At 26.2% G+C, this 25,535-nt stretch overlaps 3 protein-coding genes across 3 annotated transcripts; all 3 read left to right on the top strand.

The window, feature by feature from the left end:
• Positions 1-8,368: 8,368 nt before the first annotated feature.
• On the top strand, positions 8,369-8,779 carry OCT59_024113 (uncharacterized protein; the record flags this gene model as incomplete). Its single annotated transcript, XM_025310285.1, has 1 exon — positions 8,369-8,779. The coding sequence occupies one exon, from the start codon at positions 8,369-8,371 to the stop codon at positions 8,777-8,779; it is 411 nt and encodes a 136-aa protein (XP_025183826.1).
• A 3,078-nt stretch (positions 8,780-11,857) lies between these two features.
• On the top strand, positions 11,858-12,774 carry OCT59_024112 (uncharacterized protein; the record flags this gene model as incomplete). Its single annotated transcript, XM_066135190.1, has 2 exons — positions 11,858-12,682; positions 12,766-12,774. 2 exons carry the CDS (start codon positions 11,858-11,860, stop codon positions 12,772-12,774), a joined length of 834 nt encoding a protein of 277 aa, XP_065991238.1.
• Positions 12,775-14,101: 1,327 nt separating this feature from the next.
• OCT59_024111 (uncharacterized protein) lies at positions 14,102-14,563 on the top strand (the record flags this gene model as incomplete). The annotated part of the gene is made up of 1 exon (XM_066135189.1): positions 14,102-14,563. The coding sequence occupies one exon, from the start codon at positions 14,102-14,104 to the stop codon at positions 14,561-14,563; it is 462 nt and encodes a 153-aa protein (XP_065991237.1).
• Positions 14,564-25,535: the final 10,972 nt, after the last annotated feature.

The raw sequence follows: 25,535 nt of genomic DNA, 5'->3' as shown, positions 1-25,535 counted from the left end.
AATTTATTATTTTATTATTATTATTTATTGTTATTATTATTTTTATTATTTTTATTATTATTGGAAATTACGTATACTATTATTATTTTACTTTTTTCATTTGTACAATAACGAATACTCATTTGGTTTTTTCATTTAGTTTATTTAGTTTCCAAAAAAAAATTTTTTTTTTTTTTGTTATTATTATCACTTATCAGAGTTATCAGTTTGATTTCCGAATCGGAAATTTTACAATCTCTTGTACTACTTTATAATAAATTTTCTATTGTTCATTTTTAAAACATCTTTTTTTAATAAATGTTATACAACCGGAGTTGAGTTATCGATAACAACGGCTAATTCAATTTATCATATTCCCGCTTTATAAATTTTATTCTTATTTTATAACTCCGAATTGGGTCCGTTGGGGATAAAAAAAACAAACAAAAAGAATTTTCACTTCAATATTCCGGCCCGAATGTTTTTTATTCTCATTTATTTCATTGTATTAAAATAAATAGAATGTTACTTCGAGAAATGGTTTTTGCCGAACGGAATTTTCCTCAATGATAAATAAACTGGTTTGGTCAATATAATAATAAATAAATAAATAAAAAAAGAGTCCGGGAGTCCGTCCATTTTTCTTTTTTTTTTAGTAAAGGTACTTGTATATTTTCTGGGAAACATGTGATCACAATAATTCTGGTAGGCATTAAGCGATCATATTCACGTGATTTAATCGCTTTTTTATGAGCACCCTGTTTACATAACATCTTGAAATGACGCATTTTTATTGGTCAATTCATATCATGTGATATTACACAAATCCAAAATTTTGCTCCGGCAAAAATTGAAATTGAGTTACACAAGGTTATGCAATTTTCAAAAAAGGAAATTTCTTTGCCAATCACTAAACAAAAAAATGGTTTTTATCAAGTAAATTAAAAATGACATTCAAAACAACCTTTGTCATCTTAAGTAAATTTGCAAAAGAGGCAAAAATATATTTTATTACTCATATTATAATGTAATAGAAATTACATATACAGTCAAACCTTGATATAGCGAACCCTTGATATAGTGAATTTTTCAGATAACTATAATAAATTTCCCCTTACTATAACGAATTAACCAATCAAATCTCTTAAAATCTTCACTATAGTCTTATAGTGAAGTTGAGGTCTGGACCCTAGGGTTCGTTATAACAAAAGTTAACTGTATATTTATTCTCTTTATTATTTATTATTAAATATACAGTCAACTCTTATTTAATATAATGAACCCTAGGGTTCAAACTTCAACTTCGCTATAAGGTTATAGTAAAGATTTAAGAGATTTGATTGGTTAATTCGTTATAGGAAGGGAAATTTATTATAGTTGTTTGAAAAATTCACTATATCAAGGGTTTGCTATATCAAGTTTTGACTGTAATTAATTATAATTTTATTTTAAATTCAATTTTAAATCATTAGACCACTCCAATTTAATAGTTTGTTTAACGTTCTAACTTTATATAAAATTGAGGAGGGGAAGGGATCAAATTAAGTAAATATTTAAAAATAAACATAGTTTTTTCTTTATTACTTAATGCATTTTTAATAAAAATACATCTTAGTTTATTACAAATAATGCAATTAATAAATTTACGTATATTACTTTCATTAATTATACCACTAGGAATATTTTCTTTGGTAGATTCAAATGCACTGGAAAGAAATTCTTTTAAATATTATACAGATTGGTAATATTATTATAAGTTACGTGATATAACATATGTTTATTTATTTTTAAAAATTTTTCAAAAACAAGGGGGTGGGGTACATTAAACAAACTATTAAATTGGAGTGGCCTTATTTATAATTAATTTAATATAAAGAATTTGTATTATTAGAATATGATTAAAAATTAGAATTAGAGATTATAAAAAATTAAAAAATTAGAATTAAAGATTAGAATTGAAGTTACTTATTAAAATTAGTGAACCAAAATTTCCATCAATTTTTACACAAATATTGATATTATAATACAATTAGTTTGCTATCTGATAATCTAATTTGCATAAACTTTTTTTTATTTTATAGCCCCATTTATGTTTTATAAAATAAAATAAAAATTCATTGAAATTGGACTGCTAGATGGTGAAATAATTGCAAAAAAACTTGTTAATAAATAAATTACCATATATTATATATCTTCATTATCAAAATTATTAAAAATTATTTTTTTAGTATTTTGATCAATTTTAATAATAAAATAATTTTATTATTTCATCATAGTTCATGAAAAATAATTATGAATTCATATTACAAATTTTTGAAATGATAGGTGAAAAAAACTTTATAAGTTTTATTTTTTTTATTTATATATACATGCAGATTATAGTATACATATAAATACTATATAGAAATTCATTTGAAAATAATTACTTATATAAGATCAACAAAATATCTATAATAATTTATAAGTTATTTAAGAATTTTTATTTTTTTATAATTTTACAATATTTATAAAAATAAAAATCAAGTAAATATTTTAGATTATACTATGAAAAGTACATATACAAAAGTTGATGTAATATTAAAAGTCTATGGTGCATATCACCTAAACTCATCAATAGTCCGAATTTTTATTTTATGATGATCATTATTAAATTAGGATTTATTACTTCTAAATAAGGCAATAGTCTAACTTTATTTAGTAATTAAAATCTTGATCACAATTTATTATAACAAATAAATCAATATAATTGGTTATAATCAATATCACATGATAGAATAATTCTGAAATTTTCTCATTTATATATAAGTTAATATAGAGATATATAAAAATATGCTAACTTTAAACTTTAATAACTTTTGAAATATGTTAGATAAAGAAAAAGTAATCCAATAATTTGAAAGACAAAGTGTAATTTTATCGGTTTACATTTTTAATTATCATATAATTTTAACAAGTAGTTAGCTTTTTAAAATCACTAATTTTATTTGATAAGATTAGGTGATATGCACCATATATATAGTATTAAGAAACTTATTCAAAATTTTAACAAAGTTTAAAAATCTGTTTAAAATCTAATACTACTTATATATATATTATTATTGAAAGGTTAACGTTAAGCAAGAATCTTATAATATATTCAAGATGGTTAGTTATATCTATTCTAAATAATATAGTTATTTTACAAGTTATAATTTATAATTTATACAAATATAAACTATATTAATAAATGTAAATGTAATATTCATTTCCTAATAATATTAGAAATTGATACTAAAGAATAGGATTTTTTTGTAAATGCAAAAACTATAATAACAAAAGTAATTGATAATTGATACTATTCTAATTAAATAAACTAATCAATATTAAATAATTTACTGAAATATTAAAAAATCATTTTTCTAGTTAAAAAAAATTAAATAAAATACATTTATTCAAATAAAAAAAAAATTTATTTTGATAATCTAAAATATGTAAAACTATAAAAAATATAAAAATAACATATAACAAATTTAATAATATTTTTGATGATAATAATATAGTTAAACCTATTACTTATAATAAATACAATATATTTGTAAATTATGATGACTTCCAAAAATAATAATTTATAATATATAATTAAAACTCAATAAAATTTAACTTAAATTCAAAAATTTTAGTTTAACATAATTAATTTATAATTAGGCAGTTCCAAGCCAATTCTTTGTTTAACATAATATAGAGGATCCTAATCTAAGAGAAAAAAAGGAATAAAAAATAAGATATAAAATAAAATACATGGCCACTTAGAATTACCATTAATTTTGGCATTAAAAGAGTAAGTAAAAATTTTGGATAATAATTCTGACTAAGATTTAAAGATTTGTCTAATTTTAGCTTAAATTACATGTATTTTTTTTATATAAAAAATCCAAAAACAAAGGAAGGGAATATATTAAATGAAAAATTAAATTAGTGCAGCCTATACATGTAGCCAAAACTTCCATGAAGCTGGACAGGGTTTCGGACTTTCAGTAATTTAATTATAATAAATTATTAAAAACTATTCAGTAATCCATCCGAAACTCCAAAAACTTTATATTATAGTTTCGGCTGGATGTAGAGATTAATTTTTATCATTTTTTAATTTAATTTTGATTTAAAGACGTGGCCGAAAATCACGTAAAAAGGTTTCGGCTACAAGTATAGTGCAGCCTAATAATATATCATATATATATTAGATATATCAATGAAAATTAATAAATTATTTAGCTTTATTTTTTTAATATGTAATTTTTAAAAAAAAAAAATTTGCATATATACTATTGTTAATATAATCAATTACTAAATGATTGATATACTAAAATAAAATACATATAATTTTTTATTGCTAATAAAATGTGATATAAGTATTATTCTTAACTATATATTTATAAAGAAGTAAGTTAAGTAACTTCTAAATTTGCAAACCATTTTTTTTGTGCAGAATTCTCAAGAAATTCATTAATATTATAGGTAATAAATATTTTTCTTAACTAAAAGTTTATGATTATTTTTATATTTATAAATTTATAGTAATAAGTGAATTTATTTCTCATCTTGATGAATAATACTATTTCTCATTTAAATTTATAATTAAAAAAAAACTTTAATTAAAAAAAACTTAATAATTAAAACTCAATTTTTACTTTCATTTATTTTATAAATAAAATAATAAATTATTTATTTTACAATTAGTTATAAATTTTTAGCAATAAAAACTTATTTTAAAAAACATTAATCAAAATTAAGAAATATATATTATGTTTAACAATAAATAAATAAGATAACAAAAAATTATAAAAGATAAAAAAAATATAAAATATAGTGATCACTTTATTATAACTTATTTTATTAGTATCTAAGCTTAAAAAATATCTTTTATATTCCAATTATTCCTATTATGATATATTTTATTTTAATTGTCTTGTCATAAAAATTAGATGTATTTAAAATATTTACTGCAAAATTCATTTTTATAAAGCATTTATATATATCTGAAAAAATAATAGTAGTGAAATAAAATAATAAATGATAAGAAATGAAAAATATTAAAAAAAAAATAAGATAAAAAGAGATAATAAAAGAACAAAAAAAAAGATAAAAAAAAATAAGAAAAGAAAATAATGAAAAAATATAAAAAAAAAATAATAAAAGAAAATTAGTATTTTCAAAAGTTATTTATAAAATACATTTATCTTTTAAAAATCAATTAGGGTTATACTGTGACATAAATTAATTTATGTAAAACACTACTTAGGGAAATAAAAAAGAAGGAAAAGAAAGAAAAAAAATAAAATAAAAAAAATAAAAAAAGAGAAGAAGAAAAGAATATAAAAAATAATAAAAAGAAAAAGAAATAAAAAAGAATAATAAAAAAAGAAGAAGAAATAAAAAATAATAAAAAAAAAAATAATAAAAGAAAATAAAAAAAAAAGGAAAGAAAAAATGCAAAAAAGGAGAAGAAAAACAAAAAAAATTCACAAAATTTAAAAAAAAATGAACAATACTTATAAATAAAATTACGAAAGAGCTATAAAATAAAGAATAGAATATAATTAGTATTTAGTATAAAATAAAATATAAGAAACAAAAATAAAAAAAAGTAAAAATACACAAATTTAAAGAAAAACCTATTATTAATCTAAATTAAGATTTTTATAAAAATTTAATATTTTAGTAAGATTAATATTACACAAATCTAAATTAAATATGTATGTATTACTTATCTCCTGGCTAATTAGGAATAAGTAAAATTTTACTAGGATTGGATAAATGATCAGCCGAAAGTCCATTATAGTATAATCAATAGTTAATTTTTACCGCAAAATTTCCTAGAAACGGATAAATAAATACATATAAATTTTGCTACCCAGTAGATATAACTACATTTGCATAATCGTGTAAATGGTGCCGATCAGGGGATAATACATATTTATATAACTCAGATTTAATAAAAAATAATGAAATTTTTTTAATTAATATTCAAAAATAACGTTAATAACCACTTCTTTTTTCCCATTACTACCCATCATTTTTCCATCATTTTTCTATTCACTTTTATTAAATGTGATAAAAAAGTTTATAAATATATATAGCAGTTATTTTTAAGTGGTAAGTAAAAGAAAAAACTTAATATTTTATTTGTTTTTTCTTTGTAAAAAATATATACAATAAAAGTAATTATAATGTAAAATAGTTGTAAAATGAATAATAAGATATATACAGTATTTTTTTTTAAAATAACTAATTATATATTTGTTTTTTATCTTTTAAAATTATTTATTAGAAATATGGGAGGACTCTTTCTTGTAGATCTCATTTTCAAAATTTCACACGGAAAGCAGAATTGGTTTTTCAATGAAAGTGCTTAAAAAAAGTTGACGCAAGCAAAAAATAAACCACATATTTAAAGAGTTCAATATTTCAGCTTTACAACCATATTAGTATTAGATGTAGCAGTAAATTATTTTACTGAAGAAATTGAAAAAGAAGTGAAAATCCTTCTATACAGATAAGTAATGCTTAGACATTTTATAAGAAGACTTTAGTTCTATACTGAAATCCTTTCTAGAGGAAAAACACAACTCTTTCAAAGGCTCTAGTTCAAATACAGGTGATAATATGGAAAATAATATTTTTGCCCATATTTTTTCATTTTTCGAAGATTTCTCTATTGGGGCTGCTGCTACAGCTTTTTGACATATTTACCCAAAAATTGCTGGAAACTTCTAGCAGGAATAAGATCAACAAACCCAACCAATAAAAGAAAAGAATGATATGAGTTTTGAACTGGATTGTGATGACACAGATTCAGCTGATGATAACTTAGAGTCTCAGACTCTATAGATATAGAGCATAGTGGGCTTTCTTATTTATCACATTAATTTGCTGATCATTTTCCGATTTTATCACATGATATAAAATGCCGTTACAAGACATTGCATAAAATTCTACATATTAAAATGACTTCAAATAAATTTATTGCACTTTAAATTTTAATCATACAAAGTTTTATTCATTTAATGCATTTTACGTAATTTTTTAATATAAATAACTGGCAGATTTAAAAACTCACATAATAATCGTACTTTAAATCTTGCAAACTAATAAATATTAATAAAATATATTTGCAAAAAAAATTTTATTAGAATCTGAAATAAATTCAAGAATTTTAATATGTACCTTCCATATAAATTAAAAATCCATTATAATTCCTGTTGTAAAATCATAAATAACTCAACATATATGCATGCTAGAAAAATGAATTTATATTTATTTGAAAGGTGAGAATGAGATCTATCCAAAAAGTTAAAAATCGCATTGATTGAATTATTGGTTCATTAATAAATACGCTCAACACATTTACTATCAATTTGACATAAACTCTTGCATTTGAACGTAAATATCTTTTTATCTAATGATTCAATTTGCATGATTTTTAATTCCAAAATTAGAGCCCATTTACATCTTTCAAAGGAATATAAAATTATTCATTTAGCATATGTGTATGTTGATAAATTAACGATAATGTCATTACAATCAAAACCTGACACAAAATTTAAATTATAGTTCTTACCAATAATTGTAACCATAAAACTCCTTTCACTTTATTTAAAGGATGTTGTTTAAGCTTTTAATAGAATATACTGATGAAATTCATAAGTCAACTCCTAAAAAAGAGAAAGAAATAATTAGTTTATTAATAAAGGAAAAAAAAATTTTAAAAATCCTATCTGATACTTTAAATGGTAAGGAGTTCTATCAATAAAGAATTTTTTTGACACTAAACTTATTTAAAACTTTATAACTTACACTTAAAAAGAACCTGAAGTGACAAAATATATCTTTATTTGATTCCAACTATTTTTTGTCAAAAATTCTTTGTAAAGCCAAATAATATAAACGTACTATACTTATTTTCGTTTTATAAGAAGGTTTCAAGTGTTTATAACTTTTGGATTCCACCTCTAATAGCCAGATTCCTTTGTAATATGTTTAAATAAGACCTGACGAATCAATTTTTTTTATCGTCCTTCGCTATTAAATTTTTTGTGGCACAATTAAAATAAATTAGTACAGCTATCATATGTGCGATACATATGATACTCAGCCAATAAAATGCATATCTATATACAAACAATTATGTCAGTATTACATTATTTAAAAATTACTAGAAAATGTGAATTTTACTTATTTATTATGGCGCCATAACAGATAATTTATTAAATAAAAAACTAAAAATAACACATATGCTGATCATCATGTGATTATTCAAAAATCAGAAAGCCTGCTATGTTTAGATATAGTAATTTCTGATAACATATCGCATCAATCACAACATGTACAACCTTTTATAATGGTAACTACCATGCCACTTCAAACACCCTTTAGACGAAAATGTAAAAAAAATAAAAAGCTTAAACAGAAAGCTGAGACTGCTGATTTCATCAATAAAGCCTTTCTGGACCAGAAAAAGCTTTTCTTACAAAGTTCCCTAGAAGACTTGGAAGTAAGCGGATCTGTATCTAAGCCTAAACCTACACCTATAGCTAAGGTGAAGAAAAATAAAAAAGATAAAGATATAGAGGAAGAGGCAATGTACATAATAACGGGATATCAACTAACAGGACTGGTATTAGCCAATGTCAATGATATCATAATATATGATATTCCTTTGACTTGGAAAAATGTAGAGTTATTACACCATCTGGAAGTCTGGAATAAAGTTATCTTCATTAAAGTTATTTGGAAAATAAATCAACTTTGCAGACAAACATGAAATAATGGAGCCTGGTTAGCACCATTAGAAAATATTCCAGTGAAGTAGTTTCCTACCACTTAGTCTCTTTATGAAAGAAAAGAAAGAGAGAGATTTCAAGTAGCTCTCTATAACATTTTAGATTTAATGACAGCTGCAACACTGTTTTATCAAAACCAAACCTATCCAACTTTAACGGTAATTAACAGTTTTAAAGCATTTAAAGTTATTACAACAGAAGAAAAGAAGCACATTGTAATTTACCTGGAAAAATGAGAAGATCTTAACAATCTTATAGGTAAAATTTACAATATTGATGGCAATACTCTGGATTAATGCTGCCACGCTTCTTCATACTTTACCCAGAAATCTAAGGATAAATTAAGTAACAAAGATAAGTCCAAATTTCCCAACAACTTTTAGAAGAAGAATTCCAACCTTAAGGATAAAGCCACAGGTACCAACAGAATTCCCTAAATACTTGAACACAGATTGATCAAGAAAAAAAGAAAGACAACTCAAGAGATACTTCGAACCAGAACTGCAAATCTGAAGATAAAAAGGATATCTTTAAGCGAAAACTTTATAAAAAAGTAACAGAATTAAAGGAGATGCTAAAGAAGCTAACAGACAGGATCTGAAATGGGCAATCTACTTTTGGTCTATATATGAAGAGTTAGTTTATTATTTTTTGTGAAGGATATAGTTTTAATTTTTATTTTTTTTAGATAAAAATTTTTGTTTCTTTCAGAATCTTTATTTACTCTGTTTAGTTAGTATATGAATTTAGAATAGAGTTTTTCTGCTTTTACTGCTAGCTACTGATTCCTTTTTTTTAGCATAGTGTGTTAACTCATGGGATATATTTGCATGCGAGTAGGCAACTTTTTTGATCATTTAGAGTATATCAAAGATCTAGTCTTCTCTTTGTATTGATATATTACGATTCTTTTGAGTATAATAAATAAAAAAAAAAATTATTTTATTAGATTTATTCTACTAAAATTCTTAAATGACAAATAAAATCTTTTAAATAAAGTAAAAGAATTTGGAATTATTTTATGAAGGCATTTTTTGGTAAGAAATAAAATTTCAAATCAGACTTTATGCAGATGACAAAATCGTGTATTATTATTACTAAAGATATACTAACATCATTATTTTACAGTTCTATTGTAAGAATTAAAAATCAGGAAAATTGGATCACTGGATGAGACGTAGTGCTCTAAATGAGTCGAGTCAACCCGTCAAACTGAATCGAGTCAAGTCAAATTAAATAATATGATTTTATTCAGCTATGCTAATCATTTCCTTTTTGGCAATAGCCGTTTTACAAAATTCCATTATTGTAATTTCAAAAATTTTTTGTCTTAGATTTTGTGTAATATAATTTCCAAAAAAGGAAATTCCATAAATTTGGCCGGAATTATGTTTAATTCAGCTTAACTCAACTTGACTTGATTTTATTAATTTATTAACTTAACTCGAATCGATTCAATTTGATTGTAAATTTCAATTCGACTCAACTCGACTCGACCAACTTGTAAGTCAACTTGATTCGTTTCAGAGCACTAATGAAATGTAATTAATGACCAAAGTTAAATCAAATTTAATAAATATATTGGACATAATTATTCACAATTCAGTGATTCAATTCATTCAACCTTAATTTTCTCTTTTAAATGAATATAATTTCATTTATGTAGCTTACATCTACAGATATTTAATATATCAGATTTTATCAATGATTCCTGAACATCTACATATATTAAATGAATTATTTTAAATTTATTTTAAAGATAAAAGTTGGCATCACTTTAAAGAGCAAAGATCATTCAAATTGAATCACTACATGTGAAGTAATTAATGATCAAATTTAGATAAAATTCAATAAATATACTGAATGTGATTACTAAACAACTAGTGATTCAATTCACTTGATTTTAGATTCATTAGATAGATCTCGATTTTTTCTTTCAAATGAATATAAATTCATTGATATAGCTTATTTCTATGAAGAATTATCAATGATTTTATCATGAGAGTTATATTGATTTTTTAAATTTTAATGATATCTTATATTAAAAAAAAATTAAAAATTATATAATTAATTAGTTTTTTTTGCATTATCTAGTATAAATTTATTATTCTTATATAAATAATAATTTATATTTGCTTTAATAAAATTATTTTTGTGTAAAAAAATTAGATTCCAAGAATCAGCCCATATAAAAAAAAAAGAAATATTAGAAATAAAAAGCAAGAATAGTAAAAACTTACCTTTAAGGCTTTAACTATAAAGTTTACCATTTTCAATTTAGTTAAATTTACACTATGTTATAATTTTGTAAAGTAGCACATATAGAACTCGCTTTAAAAATGGCAAGTAACTTACTATTAATTGTGAAACAACTAACCTTTATATTAACAAGTAAACTATTAAGCTAGAATTATTATAAATACCATTTGAAGTCTATGATTTCTTATGATTATAATTCTTTGAAAAAAACTTTACTATATGATGATGAATAAAACTCCAATAGAGGTTTCTGTGAAAAATTTTAAATTTATTAGTAATTTTACTAGCCTATTATTTAATTGATCTAAAAAGTAATTTTACTAATTTATCTATATATAGTAAGATCTTTAAAATTCTTAATTATGAATTTTACTTTTAGTTAGATTTCTGATGACTTATATAATTAATATTTGTTAATAAAAGAAAATAAAAATTATTATTATAATAATAAATACAATACATAAGGGAAAACTATTGCAATTGAAATAATTAAAATGAATTAATTTAAATTTCACCTTAGGTGATTTTACTAATAAAAATTAATTAATTTCACCCTAGGTGAATTTAATAATTAAAAATTTAATTTAACCCTGGGTGATTTTTAAATTTTTTCACCCTAGGTGAATTTAATAATTAAAAATTTTTATTTCACCTGGGGTGATTTTCACCTTATTTTGTATTACATTTGTATTGATACAAATGCGTAAAAATTTTTTTCTTGTAAAGTTACTATTACCCCTATTAATATTAATGTGATAATTTACACGGTGATATTTTATATTTACGCCTCTTTCACCATAATGGAATTGGACTGGGAATCATTTATAAATTTTCCAAAAGATATTGAAGATGTTTTTACACCACCACCAAACTTTTTTATTGAAAGTGGTGTAAACTGTGACATAGAAGATACTATTATATCTCCTAACGATAATGTTTTTATTGAACTAGAAGTAGAACCTATAAACCCAGTTATTGATAATACAAATACTTTTAACTATTCTAATAATAATTCAAACTTTCCTATTTATCAATATAATCTTCATATTGGAGATATGTTTGATGACTGGATGTCTGTTGATAAGTTTATGTATAATTACTGTTTGGAAAGAGGATTTGGTTATCAAATATATCGAAATGATAAAGACATAAATGATCATTCTATTATCCATCGTAAATCATTTCGTTGTTCCTTAAATGGTAATTATGAAGGTCGAAAAATAATTAATCAAAATGTACATCGTTTGCGTAACTCTAACAAAACCAATTGTGAATGGCATTGTAATTTTAAATTACCAAAAACTGAACAACATATAAGATGTACAACATTAATAGATTCCCATAATCATGAATTAAACTCAGCCCAAATAGCTCATCTTAATGCTAGATATAGACAGTTTAATGATGACATGATGCAAGAATTAGCATTTTTTACAGATTGCAAAGTTGCGCCTATTGTACAATTAGAAATTCTTAAAAAAAAATACCCAGAACATGTTTTTCACAAACAGGACGTCTATAATTCAATTTACAAGTTACATGGAAATAATAAAGATGAAAACCTTGATTCTGGTTTATTACTTAATGTTCTTTTTGAAAAAATGACTAAAGATTCAAATTGGAAGGTATTTGTTCGGCATTCTGGTAATGAAAGACGTTTATCTGGTATTTTTTGGATGTCACCATTTCAACAGGATTTGTATCAAAGATTCCATGATGTGGTGTTAAATGATAATACCTGTAAGACTAACAAATATAATATGTATTTGAGTGTCTTTATGGTGAGAGATAATTATGGAAAATTTCAAAATGTAGCTAATGCTTTGGTAGAAGATGAGATGGCGTTAACATATATTTGGATTTTGAAATGTTTAATGGAAGCAACTGATAAAACAACTCCAAAAGCATTTTGGACAGATTCAGAACCTGGTTTAATTAATGCTGCATCTCATGTTTTTCCAACAACACCACACTTTTATTGCCTTTTTCATATTTGGCAAAATATTATCAAACATCTTAAAAATAAATTAGGTGAAGCATTTCCATCTTTTAGTAAGGCATTTTATTTATGTAGAAATACATTAAGTGTTGAGTTATTTGAACAATATTGGAAAGTTATGATGAGTACATTTCCAGAAAGCTGTTCATATATGACTAAAGTATTATATTCTAATCATTCTAGTTGGGCCAAATCGTATTCACCATTTCAATTCATGCGGGTATCCAAAGTACTCAAAGCGTTGAATCATTTAATGGTATTATTAAAAAGGCAGTAAATAGTACTAGTTCTCTTTGTGATGTTGAAAAAGCAATCAATAAAAGACACGATGATGAATCTCAATATTGTAAATTAGTTGACCTTAAGGCACAACAAACAACGGTTGGATTACCACATTTAGCTTCACAATTTTTCTCTAATATTGATGCAATTCTCAATCATTTTTTAACGCCTCTTGTATTATCCTGGCAAAGATTTCAAATTTCTCAATCACTTACTTATGAAGGTCAACTAGTTTTATCATTTGATAATGTAAGTATTAAATTTATTTGTTGAATTACATAGTATTTTATTATTGTTAATTAAGTTTATTTATTATATTATTATACATAATATATAGGTTTTAGAATCTGATACTGTTGATAATTATTTTATAGAAGATGTAGTTGATGAACCACAAATAATATTACAATCTTTTTTAAATGGTATTGATTCTATAAATATTATTGAAACATGGAGAATACGTCGTGTAGGTGGACTTTCAAAACGTGAAAATTTAGTAATATTATTAGATGATGGCAGTCATCTTTGTACATGTATGGAAAGTGTAACTAAAGGTATAATTTGTCGACATTTTTGGCGTGTTATGTTATATTCAGGTATAGCGAAGTTTCATATTAGTATTATACCAAATAGATGGTATAAAGATAGTATTTTAACAAACTTAGAGGGTAACGTTGAAAATTCGCCAATTCTTACTGCAATAGAATCAAATGATAATTCTTCATCATCATCATCTTATCAAATTAATTTTACACTTCAAAACATGCGACAATTTCAAGGATTAGATGATAATAAAAGTATTCATCAGCAAAATACTTCTCAAAGAAATCGATTTGGTATAGCATTTTCAATAGCAAAAACAGCTGTTAATATTGCTTTAGAAACTAATAGTGATTGTGAATTAATTCGGTTATTGAAAGAAGAAGTTGGTGATGATGATAATTTAGAAGAAATTAATGGTATAGAAAGAGCTGCACAGAATGCTAACATAATTTCATTACAAAAAGATTTAATTGATCAGATTACTGATCCTAATGTTACTAAAATTCGGGGAGCTCCTTCTAAAAGAAGATTAAAGAGTGTATTAGAATTGTCAAAAAGAAGAATTCCAATGCGAGAAGTTACAGAAATAAATGATAATCAAACTACAAGAGTACAGCGAAAATGTCTTTTATGTGGTCAATCTGGACATTACCAAAAAAAATGCCCAATTGGTAGAAGGTAGATGCGAAAATATTAATACAAAACATAGTATATGGATATTAATACAAGATATAAGGATATTAATACAAGACGTAGTATATGGATATTAATACAAGATGTAGTATATGGATATATACAAGTTCGTCAAGGTATTTGTTGATTTAATATCAATAAAATAATGTATATATGTGCGTTTACTAATTTATAATTTAATTGCGTCACAAATTATTTAATTAGAGCGAACACGAAAGTGTATAATGGTGCAATGCATTTTTTTTAATTTTTTAAGGGGTTCGGAAAAAACTATATAAAGACTATCTGTCTTATGGTGGGTGGGAGGTTTGGGAGGTTTGGGGAAAAAATATAAGTGTTTTTTTTTTACACAGTTACTTCTAATGAAAGTTAATCATTTTTTACTTAATAATTATAATAAAATATTCATTAGAAAGAGAAAAAAATTCTACACGTTATCAATTAATTATTTATATATTTTATTATGTAAAAATGTAAAGAATTTTTTAAATTACTTTTAAAATTTTAAGATTTTCCATATAAAAAAAAGTTAAACGAAATCACAAAATTTAAATCACGTGATCAGGTGATTTTCACCTGGGGTGAGCGTTAAAATTTTCCAATTAAAATTATAAATTATAAATATTAAAAATTTAAATCAAATGTAATAAATATTAGTTGTAATAATTTTATTTACCAATAGGTGGGTTCATTATTTAATTAAATTTATCTGTATTTAATTAAATTTACCCATGTTTAATTAACTCACTTCAGACTTTTAATAATTACCATTCCCTAGTTTATTTAGTTTTGAAAGCAAATTTATAATAGTTATAAATAGTGTTATCCTGTCAATGATTAAAGCTGACTGAAAATCTTTAACACTTTAATAGGTTAACTGGAGTTTAACTTAATAGAAAAATCTTAAGTTGATCACAAATAATTACGTGAAATAACATTAGATGTTCGTTTAAAGAAAATAGGTTTTTATTAAAATAATGTAAGATGATATGATGAAAAATATAGATAATCTCTTGGTTGCGAAATTAATTATCTTGAATTATACTAGAAACGGGAACCGTTGGAGCATCTGAAGCATTATAATCACATGATCGTCAATAATTGTACATAAAAATGTAACAAAAAAAAATGTATTACTAAAAAATATATATAGTTAAAAACATACATTGTGATATGTTACAAATTTCTGATTTATGTTACAATTTATTTTGATAAAAAAATTTTTCCACAGACAATTCAATACAATTATATAATTAACGCAAAAAATTTGTCTAATGTTAATTACAATATCACAGTAGTCGTTTTTTTTTTTTCTTTCTTTTTTTTACTCTATCACAACTTCCGATTCAGTGAATCCTTTCAAATGAAAATGGCTTAAAAAGAATGTTTTTCAGAGCACTAACCCATGATATTGCAACAAATGTGAGACCAGCAGAATATTCCTTCTTTCCAATATCTATAAAAGCTTTTGGTAGCATCAGTCCTTGGCTTTTATGTATAGTATTGCCCACGCAAGTGTGAGAGGAATTTGCAAACGTGAACAAGCTACCATTTTGATTTCCCAGGAACGTCGAATTAGTGTAATGGGGACAACTTTGTTACCCTTGGTAGATATAATTGTGAGACCATTATAATTATCAAATTCTACAAGGACAGCAATTGGAAGAGAAGGTGGACCTTGGTTTTCTTGGAAGAGTATATCATCAATCATTCCTACTGAGCCATTTACCAGCCCTGTTTTCACAGACAAATTTGCTCTAAGCATAACTCGTGCATTCTTGGACAACAATAATTGTGCTTTAAGGCCTTTTGCAGTGTTAGAATCTGCCTTAAAAGCATCATTTCCACCAGTATGGACAGCACGAACTCAGCATTTAACAATTTGAATTTAGCAAAGTTAATCTCATGAACGTCACCCTTTCGAGGAGTTATATGTATTGCATCCATAAATTGATTGTTTTCTGTAGTGGATGAATTATCAAAACATATTGCAAGTATCCTCCAATCATCTATTGTTGATTTGCCATCATGTAATTGCATCAAAATATCTCTAAAAAGATGCTGCTCAGGCAAATTTCCTGATTGACAGCAAACTGCGTCAAGCTGATATATCTCTCAAAATTGGTTGTATACATTCATACCATCATTTGACAGTGAGTCATGTCTAGGTTTCTTAGAATACATTGGCTCATCAATTACTGGAGGAAGTTGACCGAAATCACCTACTAAAATGACCGATCGACCACCAAATGGTTGATTTCGATGTTCAGGAAAGGCCGCACGTAAATGTGAGTCTACCACAAAAAGCATATGGCGGCCCAACATACTTTTTTCATCTATAATCACATAATTCACTCCATTCAATTTTTTTTGTAGGGTTTTCAGTCGTTCACCCTCTATACTAAGGTCAGAACTGTTTATCAGAATTGAAAAAGTTGAATGGATCGTTGTACCATGAATATTAAATGCAGCAACGCCAGTAGGAGCAAGAACAATCACAGGCGAAGTTTCAGCTCTATTATTCATAGCTATCTCTTGAAGACATGCTCAAATTGCGTTAATTAGATAAGATTTACCAGTTCCCGCTGTACCTATAATTATAAGTAGTCTGAGTGGCTCAACTTGATTATGGTTTGTAATAATAGCATTATAGTGTGTTTCAATTCTTCTAAAAATAATCATTTTTTCTCATTCAATGTTTGATAATCTACTATAATAGAATTCACTGTACTAACATCGTCTTCAATCCTAGACTGCTGCACAAAAGTGTTTAAGTCTATAGAATCTATGTTGGAATAGCGATGTCTGACACTGCCAAACCAATCATTATTTCGATCAACATCACGTAATCCTAAATCAGAAGAACCGTCAATAATTGCATTTGGACCCATTTCTGCTAATACCATCCAATCCAGACGTGTATCATCTCTAGATTCATCCGCTTCTTGCTGGCCTTCATTGTCATCACACTTATCTTCTAATTTATCAACAGATGGACCAAGTATATCTTTAAATTCATTTTCTGAATTGGCAATATTGTGATTAAAAAGGTCAGACCACGAGATAGAATTATTTTCAGTCAACTACTCCAAGCTTCGATGGGGAACATGGAGTATATATAACCTTTATACGGCAAAACTCATTCCATTGTAGACCATTGCGTTGAGGTGATGGTCTTGGCCAAATACGTACCACGTTCTCACGTTCATATATTTTCCATTTACCATTATAAAACTTGTATCCCAAATAGAGCTGAAACATTGAGAGATTTTTTAATTCAACAGGTCTATCCCAGTACTTTTGCAAAGGTGATCATTCCGTTCTTCCAATATCGCTATTTGGCATTACATTTTCGATTCCAGTTCCACAAAGCCACTGATGAGATTCATTATTAAGATTTAAAATAACGAACGGATGACTGGAATGGTATAGAGGTAATCCAAGGAGTAAATAACAGGTTTCTTAGGCGGAATAATTATGTTTCAAAACTGTATGAAGCAATAAACGTTGAAATGAAGGAAGAGAAGAACCAGATGAATCACTTTCGAAAAGAATCTTATTTAGAATTTCTGAAAATGAAGAATGCAGTTCTGATTTTGTAGCATATTTAGCGACGTACTGAAGGGCAGCATGGATATTAAGAACTGGTTTAAGGTCAACGTTCGCACGCCAACCTTGAAGCTGAACGTGATTATAGGAGTTAACATAAGGATTATTTCTTAACGTAATCAGCTCTGGTTGTCCACGATCATTTTTATGTATAAAACTATATTCAACATTATCTTTAGGGAAACCAAATCTACAATACTGCTGACCATTTTTAGTCCTAAGACAGTATGAAGGACTACATCTTGTATGTTTCTGTAATTTATTAACTAGTTCAATATAATCCTGTAAGTCATCACATAATTCATCATTAGCTTTTTGGCAAGGATGGTGAACAGGTACAGCTGTACAGGAGCATCAGGACATGGATTAATCGTAGTAACCAATGAGTCAAAATGCGACAAAATCCTGGACATCTCATCTTCATTATCTTTCATATTATCCCAATCAAACAAAGGCGTGTCTCGCATTATTCCTATTCCATGGACATGCACACTACCTCGGTGTTGCCACTCATACCTATACCAATAGTCTTCCAATCTCCACTTAGGAATCAAAATGGTTTTCAAAAATGTCTCAAAACGTTTGTCAAAAAACCAGGCAGCGATATGCGGGTTATTAATCAAATCTTGACATCAATGCTTACACCGATCCGTCGGCTGCGCTAAAAGTAAAAAATATTATCCCTTTTGCCCCCAACTGCTTGATCATGTCATATAATTCAGAGCTGCGTTTTTGCCAAAATTGTCTAGTGCCGCGCAAACCCTCACCAAAACGCATGACACGATCTACCATATGATTATCATCTTTCATCATTTCCTGAATATCCCCAATCGTCAGTTGACTACCATTTAGACTTTGCTTGACATAAATTTTCCCTTCCTGTAAGGCATGCTAACGCATCTGAGAATTTAAAGCAAAGTATCGCCATCAGGGATGATGAGCAAACCTTCCATCCTTATATTTGAGTAAATGCTGGAAGTATTCGGCTGGTTTAATGTCCCTGATATGTTCTGCTTGAAGGTCTGCACTACCTGTTAGATATAGACACGAGCAATATACCCAGGCGTATTAAATTTGTTAATAGCAGTATCATTTATGTTTGGCCACATAACAGGACCAGGTTCAGATTGCATATGAGCAAGGGCATCATCAATGACATGATTTTCACTACATAAAGGGAAAGGAGCTGGAATAAAGTTGCGTATAATCGTATTGTCAGTTTCACTATTTAAACGATTAGCATCGCGAAGTTCGTAATTAACATGATGGATCCTGTTCTCAGCATCACGAACTTGTGGAAGTAAATCATCAATAGATCCTTCGTCAGGCAACGTACGCAATACATTGTCATCAATAATAATATCGGCATAGTATTGATCAGCCAACAAAGTGCTTTTCTAACTTTGTCACGACGAACTGTAAAATCCCTGAACTTTCAGCAGAACTGTGATAGACAATAAGTGTATCTAACGTTGAAGGGTATTATGGAAGGCGAGATACAAACTCTCCTATATCCTGTGGAAAGTGCAAAGATAATAAACTGATATGATTGGAAAAGTTTGTGCGATCAGCATTTCTTCTATTTCGGTAAGATCCTTTAACTCTTCAGGTACATCACCAGGATCCATATTATTTGCGTGTGAGAATTTTTTTATCTTATTTTTATCACTGTAGCAGTAACGACACATTCCCAAAATGAGATTAATTGAAGGAAAAAGTTCATTGCACATGGGACAAATTTTATGTTCCAGCTTGTTCATTTTATCACGAAATTTTTGCAGAAGCTCACGGTCAGATTCAGAAAGAGGTTGAATAATATCGGTATGCTATTCATCATTCTGACGATTAAGCCGTTCATCAGCATTTTCCAAAACTCTTCATTGTCTTTCATGTTGCTTCTGCGCTCAGTTTCTATTCAAACGAGCTTCACGTTGATTTGAGGTTTCTAAAGACCTTTTTATTTGCTTATTTTCATAATCATTAGTAAGACGAGTTTCACGTTCATCAAGTGATTCTGCAGTTCTTCTTTTACGTTGTCTAATTGTGGCAGCAGTTTGGCTAAGATTCTTTTTATTTTTCATTGTAAATGACAATTTAAAACAATTCAAACAAATAATTTTTTACAATATTTTTAATAAAGCGAATGTATTTATTGTATATTTATTATTTTACTGAAATCATTGTATATTTATTTATGAAAAATGTATTTGTAACAGCCTGTTACATATCTTATTTGTAACATCCTTTTTTATTTTTTTTTAATAATAAATTTAATATGTGTTTCACAAATAAAATTATTATATGCAAAATTTAATTTGGAAAACTTTTACTTAATGTACTTAAGACAGTTTCATAGACAAAATTTTAAGTTATAAGCAATTTCTTAAAATTTTTTAAAAAATTCTTTTGTCTTAGTTACACGACCGATCTTTTGTTTTTGTTTACAATTACACCTGATCTTAAATTTTAATTGGATAAAATTGGGGTTGTTACAAATAAGACGCGTAACAGGCAGTTACAATTAGATTTATCCTTTATTTATTTCTTAAAATCATAATTAAAATCATATTTATTTATTGGGTATTGCTAAATATCACTAGTGGTGATTGTCACTACATGTAAAATATTTTTTGAATTTTCAAAAATTTTTGACTGAGATATTATTATAAATATCATTACTATATGTAAATTTATGGGTAGAACAAGTTTGCCTTAGATTATAAAGGCTGTTGTTTAGATAGTTTTTGAGAAAAATAGGAAAGTTTGATTTTATAAGCAAAATACAATTTTTTGTTTTAAAAAAGATTTTTTTTAGTCAAATTTTCAAAATTTTAGTGTGATTAGTATCTACTCAGGTTTGTTTTACACATTTATTATTTAAATTGAAATTTTTGAAAAAAAATTTACAATGTGTTTTTTAACTCTGGCCAAAATTATAAATTTCGGCCAGAATTAAGTAGTGTGGTGACGATCACCACTGGTGATATTTAGCAATACCCTTATTTATTTATTATAATCATATTTATTTATTTATTAAAATTATTATTTATTTATTTATTTATTTATTAAAATTATTAAAATTATCTTTAAAAGTAAAGTTTTATTTGCATATGATATCATTTTTATTAATGTAATAACACGAGTTATGTAATAAGTGACTACATTACACATGACTACATTACACGTGACTACATTTGTTTATAAGTAATACGAAATTTCATTCATTGATCAGGCTATAGTACAGAATGACATTGCATTAGAATTGCGTAGAAGTAGAATGTCTTCATGCTTCGGACAACTACTGAAAATGAATACTACAATACAATTCTTAACTATCTGTAAAACTAACTGTAAAAATTGGCTAACTGATAAACTACTCCTTCAACTTGATAAAATCCTAACACTATTTATAATAAAATAAAAATCAAGTATATTTGATAAAATAAATAAAATAAATAAATGAAATAAAATAAATATATCAAATAAATAAAATATAATAAATAAATAAAATATAACAAATATAATAAATAAAATTAATAAAATGGGTTGATCACCCTTGGCTCATTGGTTAGTCTGTGAGTCCCCTCATGAAGCCTGAGTATGGTGAGGTCACAGGTTCGATTTCCACAATCACGGAAATTAAAAGAATTTTACTGCGGACACTACTACCAATAGTGTGAAGGTACAGGGATTAGTGTAGGCTGGACTGCATCATGGTGAATTAGTATGTACCGGTCGGTAGCATATTTCAACAAAGGGCTACTTTTTATTCTACTCTATAAGCCCTTGGCTTTAGAGGGGGCTTGCCCCAGTTTCTTCTTTATTTTTACCCAGTTCGTTTGGGTTTGTCTAGGCGGCGAAGTTTCACCTGGGTCGAGCCTTTCTCTTTATCAAAGGGTGAGGTCTGGTGGTATGGGAATTTAGTTTCCAGTGCTGGATGAATTTTCCTACTCTAGACACGGTTTTTAGTTTAATGTATTTCGATATATGATAACTATTATTTGTACTAGTTAGGATTAACTACTCTTGGTGGAATAAAATAAAATAAAATAAATAAATAAATAACAAACGGATATATGATCTGAATAGGAGATCAGGGGTTTACTTTAGCGGATCACCCATCTTTTATCTTGTGATAGATGTTGATGTACCACAGAAGGACCTTGATAACAAAACTCAATGCATGCATAGACATCCTTTATTTAGATCTTAAGTATCCACTTTACCCAGAGTAAAATTAAAATTAATAAAATTAATAATTAAAATATTGTTCTAAAAGTTTCTAGTCTAAAATTCTATATATTAATAAATGTTTGTAAAGAAAATAAAATGCATAAAAAATTCTAAAGTAATAAAGGGAATCAAAAAAGGGCTTCCTTTAAAATTTGCCTAGAAACATTATTCTTTTCTAACATAACGTGTACACCCCTTTGGTAAAACCTTTGAAAAGTGATGTTACTTGTCCAATTTCCTAATGCTAAAACTGTTGATAAATCAATGCCTGCATTTTCGAACATCCAAATGCTCTGTTTTACTTAAAAAAACCTTTAACGTTGAAAAAGGACAAAGTAAAAGGTTATCTGCATAAGATCCTATAAAAATACATTACCGAAGCAATATTATATTCCTTTGGAGCTACGCAATCAAATGAATAACTATTATCCGTTGCTTGCAATGTCATCAAATCCATTCTAATTATATCAGAAGGATGGCTAGCCATTACAAAAAGCAGTCTTGACCGTTAGTTGTCGAAAAGACATAGATGACAATGAGATATCCAAATTATCATTTTGCTTAACTGTAAGCGGATTTAATATATGAACAGCTAAAATAGCCCTAGAAATATCAGTATTACGGAAAGGAGTGGTGTCAGGTTGAGGTGATGAGTATAGTATGGTGACATTTGGCAGGAGTGATACGAAGGTAAGACGAAAAGTAGTAGAGTAGGGCCGGTGTGTTGAGTAGAGTATTGTGATGTTTAGCGGTGTGTAACATAAAGGGTGTGAACTATACTCAAGTGATGAATAGACACCCGGCCAAAACGCTGGGCTGAGCTTGGGCTGAGGTGTTTATTTATCACTTGAGTATAATGCCACATCCACGTTATACTCTACTCAACACCTCCACCATACTCTACTACTATTCGTATCACTCAATGTAATTCTGTGGTAAGTTTTTTTTATGTAACTGTTAAGTATATGGTAAAATTAAACAGGATTTTAAAATGTAACTTGTAATTATAAAATTTATTACTAGTATATATTATTTTTAGCATAAAGTTTATTACACAGACACGTAAAATTTATTATACTATTTTTAGTTACAAGTTTATTACACGGACACGTAAAATTTATTATACTATTTTTAGTTACAAGTTTATTACACGGACACATAAAATTTCATTACACAAACACGTAAAATTTATTATATTATTTTTAGTTACAAGTTTATTATACGGACACATAAAATTTCATTACACAAACACGTAAAATTTATTATATCATTTTTAGCATAAGTTCATTATACGGACACGTAAAATTTCATTACACAAATACAGACACGTACAAATTTATTACACAAACACATAAAATTAAAAAAATAAATATGTAAAAAAGAATTTTTATGGATATCCATGTAATATAAAAAATTATAAAATAAAGCAAAGAACAGAAAGGGTAGGTGGGATAAATATAAGTTATTTTTTTTATTTTTTTTTTGCCAAAAAATATTTGTAACTATTGATCAATTTTGAACTTATTTTAAATAGGAACTTTTTACATTTTTTTAAAATAATTATATCTAAAAATTAGGCCAATTTTAAAAGAAATAAAAAGTACCAAATGTATAAAATAAATTATGTTTTATATAATCTATAATTATAAATGTTACTGAACTTGTAAGGTAAAAATATATGTGATTTAAAAATGTAACTGGAAAGGTGGTAAAATTACTTAGTAGAAGGAAAATTTGGAGTAAGATATTATTTACATATAAATCTTAAAATTTTACAGTGACCTCTATTAAAAGTAAGCAGGGTCCTGTTTGAACTGTTGTTTTTGGTGACAAGACATTCATGTGTAGGCTCGATATCATGTTCAATCCTATAGGTTTGAGTACACAAGTAGGTAGGTTTTATAAGTTGTGAAAATTTCTGGAAGAAAATAGCACTTTATACTTTTCGTCAAAATGACAAAATACTAATTAAATTCATTTTGACAGACGTAATGTATTTTGACAGACGTAATTAATTCATAGTAATTTTATAATAAATAGTGAATTGGTCCGTTCGCTGAAATACGACATAATTAATTAGCGGAGAAGTATATAGCACTTACCAATAGAATAATATTTTATTTGTAAAGGCCAGTTTTGTTCAATTTCATCAATAGACATAACACATCAATTATTTTGTTGATGCTAATGATTAATTGATATTATTATAATACATGAATTAAAATAAAATATTGCAAATACTGAAAAAAAATAAAAACAACTTACAAATCCATCAACACCTTTCCAATGTATCGTATCATGGTGTCATCAAATTCATTTTTTGCAGTATATAGACTCAAAATTTTTACCCTGATTTTCTTTATCGAGGACTGTAAAAAAGTATAATCATTTGACAATTATTTCTCATAGGTAGTCATTTTACTGACGTCTAGAATATTCTCTAACCACTTTCTCCAATCAACATTCTTGTTACCTTTCTCCTCTGAATTTTTTGATTCAATTGAGTTTTTATCTTCAGGTGAGTCTTCTTCAATAGTAAATTTGACTTTTTTCATAAACGAAATTATGAGGATACAATTGTTTCATTTCTGGTCGAATTACTGGTTTATTCATTTCTGATCATAACAATAGTAAAGCATTAATAATAAAAATCAATGATAATACAGGAAAATACTTACCCTAACAGGTATTTCAGTGACAGCTCAATCTACAGTAAAAATATTTTTAAGTAACATTGAAAGAACTACAAAATCATACTAATTAATAAATGGCTTACATTGGTCATAGTTGATGTTGAATGCGCAGAACTGTATCATGATTTGCTCAACAAGCTAGAATATAAAGCATAATTTAATTTTAGAAATCACGAAACTATAACTCAAAAATACGTGAAATAAATATACAGCTTTTTTTTCTTTTAGCCAAGTCTCCCAATCTCTTTGTAAAGTTACTTCCTATTTAAGAGAATAGACATTAAAAATACTTTGTTTTACGTCAAAATTGTCAACATACTTAAATACATACGTCATTATTCACAGCTCTAAGCTTATCGAGCTTATCGTCCTCACAATGATCCAAAGCAAGATTAAAACATTTCTTATATTTTTCAAACGCGCTGT

This window comes from Rhizophagus irregularis, chromosome 4 (genome assembly GCF_026210795.1).
Source record: "Rhizophagus irregularis chromosome 4, complete sequence".
Lineage (NCBI taxonomy): Eukaryota > Fungi > Glomeromycota > Glomeromycetes > Glomerales > Glomeraceae > Rhizophagus > Rhizophagus irregularis.
The sequence above is the reverse complement of the archived record's forward strand: the minus strand, read 5'-3'. Positions and strand labels throughout refer to the sequence as shown.